A 14,969-nucleotide genomic window follows, 5' to 3' on the forward strand; every position below is an offset into this window, starting at 1 on the left:
AACTATTTCTAAGGCATCTGGGCAGAGACTTTCCTCACAAGTCTCAATCACCAATTTAAGAATAGAGCTGTGCCTTTCTAGAGAATTTACAGTTTCATCATCAAAATTCAGAAATTATCTAGATCCCCTTGGGGGAGGTTTATGCCCTTTACCTCATGTGTTCACCTTAAATTTGTTTTATTCATGAACCCCAGCTGGATAGATGGCGGTTAAAGAATTCTGTCTGTAACTAACTGTAGCAGTAATATTCCAGGCTAATCCAAAAGACAACTCTTCCCCCTTTTCTCTAATCATATGTTCAGTGATCAAGGTTCCAGCCACAATGATTTTCTCCTCTTTACTCTTTTAGTCTAGTGGTAAATTTTTTTTCAGAATAAAAAGATAATCTGATATATCTTCATACTTTTAGAGAAAGAAATCATTTAAATATCTTTAATTTTCTAATAAAGCTGGCTTTCATAATAATGGTGGTATTTGTTAAACAGCTCCTATGTACTGTTTACACTTTACTAAATGCTGATTCACCCAAGTTAATCCGGTTGGACACAGTCTCTGTCCCACATGGGGCTCGCAGTCTAAGGGGGAGGAAGAACTGGCATTTGCTCCCTATTTTACAGTTGAGGAATTTGAAACACAAAAAAGTTAACTACCCCTAAGGTCACACAGCAGGCAAGTGGCAGAGCCAGGTTTAGAACCCAGGTCCTCTGACTCCCAGGACCGTGCTCTTTCCGCAAGGCAAAGCTGTCTACTGCATAGATAGTAAAATTGTGTATCCATTCATTACACAAAAATGATTTGTCCATGTTTCTTGTGTAAGTAATATCGATTCAAAGATACACAGTTACATATATGCAAAAGAGGAGAGATTTTTGCCTTCAAAAACCCTTTTAGCAGAACTAATAGTTTCTCCCCGAAACATTATAGTACATTGCAAGCGCTTAGTACAGGGCTCTGCACATAGTAAGCGCTCAATAAATACTATTGAATGAATGAACATTATAATAATAATGTTGGTATTTGTTAAGCGCTTACTATGTGCAGAGCAGTGTTCTAAGCGCTGGGGTAGATACAGGATAATCACATTGTACCATATGGGCCTCACATTTGTTAATCCCCATTTTTACAGATGAGGTAATTGAGGCACAGAGAATTTAAGTGACTTGCCCACAGTCACCCAGCTGACAAGTGGCAGAACTGGGATTCGAACCCATGACCTCTGACTCCCAAGCCCATGCTCTTTCCACTGAGCCACGCTGCTCTCTACAGCCACTTTTCCTTTGGCAGTGGACATTCCCCTATTGTCACACAGTCCTGAATCAGTGGTAATGAATGAAAAGAAAGAGAAAAGAAAAAAATTGATCATTACAAATAAGTTCACAAAAGTGGTAGCAGATATTGAAGTCTGTCATGAACAATATAGTCAAAGTATACAGTTCCCATAAAACTAAAAATCTTTAATTAATGGTTTAAAAAAACCCCAGTGTACAATGGGAGATGAGGGGAGAACAAAGGGTTTATATTTGTTAAATTATCCCACAATCAGTGGCACTACTAAAGTTCATCAGATAGTTTAGAATGGGAAATACTTTATATAGTCACTGTCACCAAATCCTACTGGTAGTGTGTGGTGAGTATTTTTCAAACAAAAAATTGATATTTCATCTGAAATTTATTAGTTAAACTCCTGAGATATTTGTATCATTTTCAAAATACAGACAGGATTGTCCTGTCCCGGAAGTTACACTCCTAAATAATCTGGACTGCGAGGTAGGGCTTTTTCACTAGGAAAAGTAGGTCTCCTACCCAGAGAAACTCCAAGGCTAGGCAGTCCTCTGACCATTCTTTGTTCCAATTGTATGAATAAGGTACTGTGTATTGCACTGAGGTTATTTTTGTATATGGAAACTGCATTTTTAAAAGACTGCTTCAAACTGTCTCAGGGCCGTTAAAATCCATCTTTTTTAAATATTATAGACCTTTTCATATCCCAAGTACGTTTCTTGGCAATGACAGGCCCATACCTGTGGTATTGCCTTTCCCAAGCCTCCTCCCACCAACTGCCTTTCTCTTCCTAGAGAGACCATAAAGTCTCCCATAAGAAATGTTCATTAGTATGTACTGAACTTCCCTCGAGCATTCTGGAACTTGGGCTAAGTTTATAAATGGGATATGAAGTAGTCCAGTAGGAAATTAATATAAATTTTACCTAACCTGTCTGAATAAACGCTACAAAATCCAGGAATGCCTCAGTTAAATCATGATATTCTGGTTAGGCAATCATGAAAGTAATATTTTGTGCATCCTGGAAACTGCTCTTAAAATATTAAAGCAAGTTATCAAAAGCCAGGACAACTTGTCAATCAAATCTACTTGCTTTTCCTAGTAGTTCCATGGAACAAGGGTAAAACCTCATGTCCGCTGCTGTCCCCCATTCACACATTCACCATCTCACAACAATGAGCTTGGAGTCACCATAACTGCCTCTTTAAGGAGGTGCGCACCCTCCTTTGTCCTACTTTCCCAACGTACTTGTGTTGATGCCTAATCTCTCTGTATGTAAAGAATCTTAAAGAGCCATATGTACTCTAAAGATATGTTCTCCAGAAGCGTGTTTCCTTGAATTATTGAAGGGCCACAGTTAAATCTGTTTTTCTTTAAAATGACTCACTTTGGGGTTTTTTTGTACAGGCTAACACCTTAATATGTTCACACAGTGGAAATTTTCCCCATTTTTATCTCAAACTCCTGTGTCATCAGACTGTGAGGGGCACTTAAAAAAAAAGTTATTCAGTACACCTATAATAATAGCCAGTGTTGGTTTTTCACCTGACACCATTCTTAAAGAAATAAAATATATAATTGCCCTAAACGTGAATTTCCCCCCTAAAACCAAGTCCAGAGGTTTGTTTTAAATGAGAAATTCAAAGGAATGCCTGAAAAATCCACATTCTGTAATGCATCTAAGTCCTCTTAGTATATGGAGAGCACAAGGCTTTCTGTCAATCTTCCTTCTGATTGGCTTGAGTTAACTCTAGTGGTGCAAACCTGGGGCTTTGTGGAGTCAACTTTAATGAACTTCAGGGTGAGCACTGGAAAACCTAATTCTTTCCTGTTTATTTTCTTTCTCGCTTTCTGTGGCAGTTTATGGTGGAAAGCAGCTAAATTACCAGTGAGCTTGTGCTTAAATTGCTTTGGCTTAAGATTAATAAATATCATGAATTATGCTTTTTCTTGCTGATCTTAAGTATGTTTCCTTATTCACCTTTGTGTCAGTTATGCCCTTTTTGTAAATGTGTGTCGGTAATCGTGGGATCTATCTATGGTCAAGCCATTTAGCTGCCTTTGAAGTTTGTTAGTTACATTTCTCTTTTGGGTTCAGAAGGTGTTTCTACAGTGCTGCCAACCATTTGCAAAAGTAAAATCAATGGGACATCACACAGGATTAAAATTAAGTGGACTCTGTTACTGTTCATTAAAAAAAAAATTCAACTGCAGAATCAGAATTTAATTTGGGTTTTATATTGGGTCACACATTTGTGCCCAAGTGCCACACAACATTATGAGGCAATTGAAGTTGAATTTTGACAGTTATTAGCACTTCTGGGTATTTTCCACAAATAGCATAAAAACTCCAACATTTTCAAACCAACTGTGGACAGTTGGCAGCATTGTTCTTTTCTCTTTCCTGGGTTCTGCTTGTATAATTTCTCTCTTCTCTCCATTTTTTGTTTTCATTTTGCTTCCCAAGGGCATGATGATGCAGTGCCATGTGCCGTTTTGAAAAGTGTGGATAGTTTTAGCTTTCTCCATCACCCAGTCCATCAGAGGAGCTTAGAGATCCTGCAAAGATGCAAAGAGGAGAAGTACAGTAAGCCTCCATGTTCTAGCGTTCTCTCTGTGTGTCACACACACACTCTCAAATGCACACTCTCAGGAATTGGAAACCAGAGGCATCTTGCAGAAGGATGGGTCCAAAATATGCTAAGGTCAACTTCCAGATTTGGATTGAAGCTTCCCAAATTCCTCATAACCAAATATAGGTCCTTTAGTGGGCGATTGCATCTTTTGCCGTAAGGGAATTCCTACACAGATTTTGGTAGGCACAATTTTTTTTTAATGTAAACAATTCCAGAGGTAATGACTCCTATTCATTTTTGTCTGCTATCTCTCTTGGATAAAATCCATGTTTTAATTACTCATGGAGTTGTTTAATGAGTTCAGGGGTTAGTCTCACCCAAATTCTCTGTATAACTGATTAAAACAGATTTAATTATTAGTAGCATACCATTGCTGCTGGGCTATAAAATGCCAAATTTTAAAGTTTTGTATTAGACAACCCCTTACTTTTTAAAAAATTAAAATCACAATAGCATCATCAGTGGCTTTTATAGAGCACTTACTATATGCAAAGTACTGTACTAAGCACTTGGAAAAGTGCAATATAGTAGAGTTAGTAGACACATCTCATGCCCACAGTGAGCTTACTGTCTGGATGCCTTACCATTTCCATGGTGCAGAAAGGTGACTGTGGTTTCCATTTCCTTCTCTTTCGTTGATTACCTAGTAATAGCCTGAATAACAATCCAGGAACTACTGACTGTTAAGCGCTCGATAACTACGATTGAAGGGATGAATGAATGTTGTAATAAATATGAAAGCTGGACTTCTGCTGCAATGAAAGTTAAAGGGTCTGGGCGAAATGGAACATCATATTGCCTGGTATAAGGACATGTGCTTGGAAGATGGGCTTGTTATATAAGAGCTTGCAGAGCCTGTGCTGGAGGATGCCACAGTGCAGTGTGTTACTTAAAAATCTCCATCTGGTTTTCTCAGAGTGAAGTTACACATCATACACAAGTATATTCAATCAAAAACCTCCTTCAAAAGGAGTGACTATATGATGGAAGTACAATTTTTAAAACCAAGCACTTTGGAGCCTTTCTTTTCAGCAGTTTATATTTCCTGCTTTCATAATTCTGTGATTTTTAAGCATGGACAAAATGAATGTAGAAAGGCAGGCGTCATTATAAACATCATTATAAAACAGGCTTACTAGACAAAATCAAATATGTAGTATCAAATTAAGTTGATGATGTATTATTATCGTTTTCATCTCTATGGTATTCAGATGCTTAATGGGTGTGAAGCACTGTTCTAAGTGCTGGGGTAGATACAAGTTAATCAGGTTGAACATGGTTCCTGTCCCATATAGGGTTCATAGTCCAAGTAGGAGGAAGAAGACCAGGTATTGAATTCCCGTTTAACAGATAGGGAAGCTGAGACACAAAGAAGTTAAGCGACTTGCCCAAAGTCGCATAGCAAATAGTTGGCAGAGCCAGGATTAGAACCCAGGTTCTAATATATGATGTGGGCAGCAGAGTGAAGTGAGGACTGGAGTACGGAGAGAGACATAAGGCAGGCAGGTCAGTGGGGAAGTAGCATGGCTTAGTGGATAGAGCACAGGTTTGGGAATGAGGAGGACCTGGGTTCTAATCCTGACTCTGCCACACATCTGCTAAGCAATTTCGGGCAAATCACAACCTTTCTGGGCCTCAGTTACCTCATCTGTAAAATAGGGATTAAGAGTTTGAGCCTCGTGTGGGACAGGGACTGTGTCCAACCTGATTAACTGGTATCTACCCCATCACTTAGTACAGTGCCTGGTGCATAGTAAGCGTTTAACAAGTATCGTAGCTATTATTATCATTGCTATTAGTATCATTAAGGCTGGATATAGTGCTTGGATCAGTGTGGTAAAAATTTGGATGAGAGGAAAGGAGGATTTTAGCTACCTGACAGTAGAACTGGCAGGATTTGGTGACAGATTGAACATACGGGCCCAGAAAGTTAGTTCGCAGCCTACTGGGAGGTGCTGTAAATTGATTTATGCACCCAAATGGTAGGCACAAGTCTTTAATGTCCCCAGACTAAAGCCTTCATGTAGGGATGCTACAAAGTGGTCTCATGTTCAAAATGCTTGGAGCAATTCCTACTATTTCCCTTAGAGTTCCCTGAATATCCCTGTACATTCTTCTAAGAGAAGTCCCACTGCCCAGAGTGAACAACTTTGACACCGCCGCCCTTACTTAGCAATTTTCTCTCAGATCAGAAAAACTGACAATTGTTATTTTATATTGCACTCTTCCAAGTATTTAACATAGTGCACTGCATACAGTAAGCATTCAGTAAATATAACTGATTGAGGTCCCTGTCCCACATGGGGCTCACACTAAGAGAACCCGTATCAGAGTGTAAAATCCTTGAGGGCAGAGATAATGTCCAACTCAGTTGTATCACATTCTTCCAAATGCTCTGCACAGAGTAAGCACCAATGAACACTAGTGATTGTTCTTTTAAAAGATCCAGATATCCTTAAGAAGGTGACTTACTATCAGAACTGACAATTCTGACTGAACGTGGGCCCAAGATATTTGAATCAGTAGATGAGTTTTTCATACTATGTTGCCAATAGGTATGGTGCTTCCAGGAAAGACCCTGAATTATAGGTTAGAGTTATAGTCGGCTGAGACATGTTTTTTTCTTTCCTGGCATAAAAGGCTTGAAAACTCACTTAAGTAATTCAGTATATCTGTGTGTGTACTATATGAATACCATTTAGTTCCTTAAAAATCTAATTCAGGTTTAAAGTGAGTGAATAATTGCCATTTCCTAACTATTTAGGCTGTTTTAAAATCTTAGTTATTTTTCTGATAAACTGAATTTTATGAACCTATTTTAGCAAATATATTGCTTCTGAGCCCATTTTCAAAGCATCCTCATGGACTAAAATCTCTGTGATTAAATTTTTACCTAAAGGTACTAATTCTGTATCTATGATTTGAAATCATCAGCCCCATGTTTTTATTTTAGTGTTTCCCAGATTTTTTACATACTGCATAACCAACTTTTTCAAATCAGCCATTCGTACTTCAAAAAAAAACTAATTTTAACGATGGCCTTTGTAAAGCGCTTACTATGTGCAAAGCACTGTTCTAAACGCTGGAGAGGATACAAGGTGATCAGGTTGTCCCAAGTGGGGCTCACAGTCTTAATCCCCATTTTCCAGATGAGGTAATTTAGGCACAGAGAAGTTAAGTGACTTGCCCAAAGTCACACAGCTGACAAGCGGCTGAGCTGAGATTTGAACCCACAACTTCTGACTCCCAAGCCCATGCTCTTTCCACGGAACCACGCTGCTTCTCTGTAAATTTCTGGGTCATATGTCACATATCCTTTAAGGCCAATCTGTCATGGTTATCCTCCTCTTCATTTATCTGCAACTTCTTTATTTTTGTTCACAAATGGATGACGATTGAATTTCCTCCTTCCCCAGTACTTTTTTGGCCTACCTGACCCTTTGAGAAGTGGTTCCTTCAGCCTCCACAGACCACTCCTCTCTACATCATTTCCTTTCATCAGTGTCACCCATGCCAAGCAGGAGAAACTGGCAGGGTAGCAGAATTGAAAGGTGTAGGTATAAATTGAAAGGTGTAGGTATACTGTTGCCCAGAAAAAAAATCCTGCTACATGCTCTTAATATGGGTGGCAGAACATTTTTTAAATTCTGGATATCCTAGGCCTAAAACACTTAGTACGGTGCTTTGCACACAGTAAGCACTTAATAACTACAATTGAATGAATGAAGATTCTTTGATTAGTAATGGAAGAAACAATATTTATTGAAGACCTCCTGAGTACCACGCACTTGAGTACTTGGGGAAATACAACTGAATAATATTAATAATAATAATTATGGTATTTGTTAAGCACTTACTATGTGCCAAGCAGTGTTCTAAGCTCTGGGATAGATACAAGGTAATCAGATTGTCCCACGAGGGGCTCACAGTCTTAATCCCCATTTTACAGATGAGGTAACTGAGGCACAGAGAAGTTTAAGTGACTTGCCCAAAGTCACACAGCTGATAAGTGGCGGAGCTGGGATTAGAACCCACGACTTCTGACTCCCAAGCGTGGGCTCTTTCCACTAAGCCACGCTGCTTCTCAACTTCTCCACTTGCCTGAATCAAAAGGCAAGTTCCCAGCCCTTAAAAGCACTTGCTCTGGGCTGCTTGGAGCCGGAGTTCCAGGGCCGAGTCTTTTTTATCGAGCTTCCTTTTGGATAGTTTAAGGTGAAAGATAGTTTGGAGATCAGATGGGACGATAAGCACTCAATAAATACAATTGAGTGAATGCTTTAGATGCTGAAATGAAGATGTGAAAGGCAACGTCAAGGTATAAAAATAAAATTATACTCATTTCCGTTGCACTTTTTAGGTGTTTATTTTTGTCGTGTAAAAATTGAAGCAGCCAATTCACTTCCAACTTAGATGTGGTTTATCACATTACTTAGTGACTTACAACCTGCAGAAACTGGCAACCACTATGCTGAAGGCATAAAACTCCATAAGGACAAAAGTGTCAGCCAGCATTTTGCTCATAAATTTTGCAGGAGGGACTTGAATATGTTTTTGAAAATGAAAAGAACTTGGCTTCATTTTCTTCAAGACACCTGGCAGTCAATTTAATTTATTGAGCATTTACAGTGGGCAGGGGACTGAACTAAACGCTTGGGAGAGTACAATATTACAGAGTTGGTGGTCACTTTTCCTGCTCAAAAGGAGCTTACAGACTAGAGAATGTTTTTAAGTTGGGGAAAAGAAAGCACCATTTACTGATAGTGTCTGCTAATGCAATAGGTTTTTACAGTGGTCAGTATTTATCAGTCATGATATATAGATCTTTAATTGCACTATCAGGTACTTGCAAATTATTGGTGGTTTTCAACCAGCAGAGGACTGTCACTGTGTTAAATGTTTGTCTCCTACAATGATTTGAAAATTCCTGTTTTGATATGCTAGGTATTACCAGGAAAAGTCCCAGGACTCCTCTGTCTGATCTACAAGGTGTGAACACTATTATTGAAAGAACCCAACGGTAAGTAGTATGTGCTTTCTGATAACAAAGACTGACTTATTTCAGTTTACTCTCAATCACCTCCTAATAGTAGCCTATTCAGGGAGCAGTTGAAGTAGGGGATAATCTACAAGCCTACAAAAAGGAAAATAAGCTTGGGCTCTCAAAATGGAAATTGGGGCCCTACAAAATGTTGGATTGATTTCTCAGGAGCTGAACTGGAGCCAGCATTATTCCTGACCACTCTTTAGGGCTTTGAGTCAATTGCTGGGGGTGGGGGGAAATCTGTACTGTTTTTTGCAGGCTCCCAGTTAAAACACCATGGTGAAAGCCAAAATCAAGGGTGGGTCACGGTCATAATGGGCCCTGGGCAATGAATGCCCAGGAGACGCACTTTTTCTCCTCTTCCTGGAGCTCACCTCTGCTCATACGTCTACATGTGCTTCAAATCTTTGTCTGTGCTTTTCTCCTTGACACTGCAAGGGTTATTTGAAAGCTTGTTGCAATGAACAGCATCTGGGTCACAGGGAAAGGGAAAGAGAGATTTTGGGATAGTCACAGTTAGTCCATCTCTTAATTTGACTTTGAGGTTATTTTTCTGTAAGAGTGTCGGGGAGAGGAAAGTGTGGATGTGTAGGTTGCCCTGGGAATGTGGGGATAAATGAACAAGGAGTTTGGAAAGTGGGGGAAAAAGGGTTGCAAACCAATTGCACAATGGCAACACCTGCACTGGAGGATTTGGGGTTGAGAGTGGAAAGCATAAAGATAATCCATGTGCAACTGAGTATATTTATATTTGGAAGTTTACAGTATTTTAAGTAGTTTTGTCCTATGACTGAATTTTGGTACTTTGCATTTATTCTTTTGCCACTGTTAAGATCCCTGATGGATTGTCAGAATGGATAATCAGGGCTGAAGGTAAAAAAAATGACTCTTTAAATGTGCCTGACTGTTCCCATAAGGACAGACATTGTGGGCCATTTCAAACTGGCACACTGATAAGGCTGCGGCTCACTCCGTAGCCCATTTTGGACAAGGATGCCCTAGAGTTCCGGGGGTCAAGCCAAAAGCTCTGTCTTTCTGGCTGAAACACTGGGAGCAGGGGTGAACCATCCCTGGCGCCCCGACACTGGAGCAGCCCCTCGGGGCCCTCCCTGCCACACCCAGAGCCATGTCGCCTCACGGTAAGAACTGCCAGCTACCTGCCTGGTACCACATCCAGACCGAGCCCACTTCTTGGCACATACCCCAGTGAATGGCAGCCCAGCCTCTGCACCCTTCTGGAGCCAAACTATCCACTTGGAACTGATTCGAGTCGGAGCAGCCACACTGGCTATTATCCTTATCCTGTGCCCTATGTCAGACCTTTCCTCCTTACCTTCGCTCATGAAGCAGTGTGGCCTAGTGGATAGAGCACAGGCCTGGGCGTTGGAGAGTTGTGGGTTCTAGTCCCAGTTCCGCCACTTGTCTGCTGTATGACCTTGGGTGAGTCACTTCATTCAGTGGCTTACTGTGTGCAGAACGCTGTACTAAGCGCCTGGAAAGTACAGTTTGGCAACAGGTAGAGACAATCCCTACCCAACAGTGGGCTCAAGTCTAGAAGGCTTACAGACTTCTTTGTTTTCTCATCTGTAAAATGGGAATTGAGACTGTGAGCCCCACATAGGACAGGGAACGTGTCCAACCCGATTTTCTTAGATCTACCCCAGCGCTTAATACAATGCCTGGCACACAGCAAGTGCTAAACAAATATCAGAATTATTATTATTATTATTATTATTATTATTATTATTATTATTTAGGTGATTTAATAGAAGCAGGAGTTGATCATTGACTGAAAGGGATTTTAAATGCCCAAGAATCTCTGAGATTTCTTTTATGCAAAGATGCTGCCTTTGTACGAACTGATTTTAAAGGAACCGCCTTCAGCCCTGATCATCCATTCTCACAACCTGTGAGGCATCTAAACGGTGACAAAAGAATATATGCAAAGTTTCAAAAACAGAGTCATGATATACAATTACTTATACTAGCAGAGCCATATTAGCAATGAACAGTGGTGTGAAGGAAGAAGCAGGAAAGATGGTGGAGTTTCAGCTGCAAAAGTGGGGCTGCTTTTGCCTACAGCGATTCATTCCTGACTCCAGCCTGAACACAGATACGATTAATCCCATCCATCACTGGGACTTGGATAAAATCAATCATGTGTAATGAAGGCTTTCTGGGTTTCAAGCACTGCAACTGCACTGCGCTGGGGAGAATACAGTATAACAGTGTTGGTAGACACATTCCCTGCCCACAGTGAGTTTAGAGTTTAGAAGGAGCTGGATTGCAGCTTGCCATTAAAGGATTGCTACATGCATCCATAGTTGGCATAAAGCAAAATGCAAGCTGTCACAGATTGTAGCAGCTGACCGAGAGCCACCCTGAAGCTAGTCTGGGGGCCATACCTTTGGAATGATCTGGATGGATGGATGGACAAGGATTCTGTGATGAGAGAAAATTGTGGGTGTTAGGAGTAAACGTCAAGGAGGGTAACCATCATGTATGTCTTTCATAGAGGGTCACTATCAAAGACAAAATGCAGTAATACTGTGGGATTTGTTAAGTGCTTACTATATGCCAAGCACTCTACTAACCCCTAGGGTAGATAGAGAAGCAGCGTGGTTCAGTGGAAAGAGCACGGGCTTAGGAGTCAGAGGTCATGGGTTCTAATTCTGACTCTGCCACCTGTCAGCTGTGACTTTGGGCAAGTCACTTGACTTCTTGGGGGCCTCAGTTACCTCATCTGTAAAATGGAGGTCAAGACTATGAGCCTCAGGTGGGACAACCTGATTATCCTGTATCTACCCTAGCGCTTAGAACAGTGCTCAGCACATAGCGCTTAACAAATACGAACATTATCATTATTACTATTAGAAGATAATCAGGTTAGACATAGTCTTTGCCTCTCAAGGAGTTCACAGTGTAAAAGGGATGGACAACAGTTTGCAGTTGAAGAAACTGAAGAACAGGCAAGGTCACACAGCAGGCAATTGATTGAGCTGAAATTAGAACCTAGGTCCTCAACTTCTAGGCCTGTCCTTTTTCTACTGGCCATCCTATTTTTGTGAGAACTCCAAAGTATTTGTTTGCTTCCTATTCTAGTGACCTAGCACATGATGAAAAATTTGACAGAATGCTATGCCCCAAAACCCAAAGCAATCACTATAAATCATGGAACCATAACCAATTGGAATGGCTTATTCTAATGAGATTTGAGTGGTAATAAAATATGTGAAATGCACAGCTGCAAATAAGTGTTTCACTACAATGGATCTTGTTGAAAGTTTTAAAATATTTTGTCCAACGAAACATTTCATTGGCCCTTCCCAGAATGATAATAATAATAATAATGTTGGTATTTGTTAAGCGCTTACTATGTGCCGAGCACTGTTCTAAGTGCTGGGGCAGACACGGGGAATCAGGTTGTCCCACGAGGGGCTCACAGTCTTAATCCCCATTTTACAGATGAGGTAACTGAGGCACCGAGAAGTTAAGTGACTTGCCCAAAGTCACACAGCTGACAAGTGGCCGATCCGGGATTCGAACCCATGACCTCTAACTCCAAAGCCTGTGCTCTTTCCACTGAGCCACGCTGCCACTGGGGAAAATAAAGGGCCGCACATGACTTCTGGGATAAAGTTGATGCTGTTGTCTTAAACAATCAGTTTTCTTTCAGAAAGCTGAAAGATGGCCTGGGAGCTAAAACAACAGAATGTTTTCAAGGTCTACAAGCCTTAATTCGGGGGTGGGAGGGTGCACATGTGCTTATGACTCAAGTCGGGTGAGTTGAAAGGGAGACACAAAAGCTGGGAAAGCACAATGAATTGTTTCTGGTCACAGACATGGAGACTGAGCAGAAGACAGGGCAGAGATACCCCTCAACTTGTTTTTTTACGGTTTCTGTTTAGCACTTACTATGTGCTGGGCACTGTACTAAGCACTGGGGTAGATAAAAGCTAATCGGGTTAGATATAGGTCCTGTCCCACATGGGGCTCACAGTCTTAATCCTCACTTCACAGAAGAGGTAACTGAGGCACAGAAGAGTGAATTGACTTGCCCAAAGCCCTAAAACAGACAAGTGGCAGAGCTGGGATTAGAACCCTGGTCCTCTGACTTCCATGGCTGGGCTCTTTCTAATAAGCCAAACTGCCTGTCTGAAACTTTTGTCTACCTCAGAGCTCAGAGTGCTTAGCACAAAGCAAGTGCTTATGTTTTAAAAAGTTAGTCCAGCACTCTGCCCAGAGTAAGGACTCAATAAACAGCACTGATCAATTGATTGAATAATCTGGCATTCTGGTTGGGATCTGTTTTCGCTAGTGGACGCACTGCTTGAAGGCAATTAATAGAAAAACAGTGTGACCTAGCACAAAGAGCCAAGACCTAACAAATACAATTAAAACAGTTAAAATAAAAAAATTAAAAAAACAACAACAAGCGGCAACACAAGTGAGAACAGCACCTACTCTGATCAATCTCCCACAGAATGGCCCAATTTGACTTTCCGGATAGTAATAATGATAACTGTGGTATTTATTAAGCACTTAGTATGTGCAAGGCACTTTACTAACCGCTGGGGTAAATACAAGATAATCTGGTTGGACAGTGTCCCCGTCCCATGGTGAGCTCACAGTCTTAATCCCCATTTTACAAATGAGGAAGCTGAGGCCCAGAGATCGATGGAGAAGGGAGAGTTGGAAATGATGGATGGTCCATGCTGGGTCACTGGGGGAGAGTCAGCAATGGGGAGGGAAGACACAGGGAGTTTGGATGGTCACACAGCAGACAAGTCGCGGAGCCGGGGTGAGGACCCAGGTCCTCTGACTCCCAAGCCCATGCTCTTTCCACTAGGCCATGTGGGTTCTCAGTAACTTCGAATAGTTTGGGGTTATTAGTCAAGGTTTTGTCTGGACAGAAGACCCACAAGTCCCGTCACCCACACCAACAGGGCGAAGCCCCTGGCTGAGCAGAGTCAGTCAGTCAGTCCTATTAATTGAGCTCTTACTGTAATGCAGAGCTCTGTACTAAGCACTTGGGAGAGTACAATATACCAGTATAACTGACACATTCCCTGACCACAGGGAGCTCACAGTCTAGAGGGGGAGACAGACATTAATCTACATGAATACATTACAGATATGGACATTAGTGCTGTGGGGCTGGGGGTTGGGGGGGGGAGATTTGAATATAGGGAGCAAGTCACGGAGATGGAGAAGAAAGTTGAAGAACCGGAAAAGAGGGCTTAGACAGGGAAAACCTCTTGGAGATGTGCCTTGAATTCATTCATTCATTCATTCAATCATATTTATCGAGCGCATACTGTGTGCAGAGCACTAGACCAAGCACTTGGCAAGTACAATTTGGCAACAGACAGTGACAATCCCTACCCAGCAATGGGCTCACAGTCTTGAAAGGGGAGAAAGACAACAAAACAAAACAAGTAGACAGGCATCAATACCATCAAAACAGATAAATAGAATGATAGATCTATACACATCATTAATAAAATAAATAGAATAATAAATATGTACAGATATACCAAGTGCTGTGGGGAGAAGAAGGGGGTAGAGCAGAGGGAGGGAGTAGGGGCAATGGGGAGGGGAGGAGGAGCAGAGGATAAAGTTGGGGGGGGGGGGGGGGGGGAGGACTCGGTCTGGGAAGGCCTCCTGGAGAAGATCAGCTCTCAGTAGGTCTTTGAAGAGAGGGAGAGAGGTAGTTTGGCAGATGTGAGGAGGAAGGGTGTTTCAGGCCAGAAGTAAGACATGGGCCAGGCGAGAACGAGGCAAGGTGAAGAGGTGAGCGGCAGAGGAGCGGAGTGTGCGGGATGGGCTGTAGATGGAGAGAAATGATCAATTTCATAATGAGGAGTTTCTGTCATCGAGTGAGGTGGAATAGTTTAGGAAGTTTATTGTAAAATCCTTGGGTCATTATGTGTGTTTATTAAAATTCTCACTGCCCTGAACTCTACGTTTTAGATCTAGCTTTTCAAATTCTTGGTCTAGGATGGAACATC

The 14,969-nt window shown here is 41.4% G+C and overlaps 1 protein-coding gene across 1 annotated transcript in view; it reads left to right on the forward strand.

Annotated features, from left to right (window-relative positions):
* MYO9A (myosin IXA) overlaps window positions 1–14,969 on the forward strand; it is a 227,547-nt gene that overhangs the window by 140,626 nt on the left and 71,952 nt on the right. The window contains exons 15-16 of the mRNA XM_029065937.1: window positions 3,749–3,868; window positions 8,859–8,934. Of these exons, the coding sequence (XP_028921770.1) occupies window positions 3,749–3,868; window positions 8,859–8,934 (196 nt within the window). The remainder of the gene's footprint in view (window positions 1–3,748; window positions 3,869–8,858; window positions 8,935–14,969) is intronic.

This window comes from Ornithorhynchus anatinus, chromosome 5 (assembly GCF_004115215.2).
Source record: "Ornithorhynchus anatinus isolate Pmale09 chromosome 5, mOrnAna1.pri.v4, whole genome shotgun sequence".
Classification (NCBI taxonomy): domain Eukaryota; kingdom Metazoa; phylum Chordata; class Mammalia; order Monotremata; family Ornithorhynchidae; genus Ornithorhynchus; species Ornithorhynchus anatinus.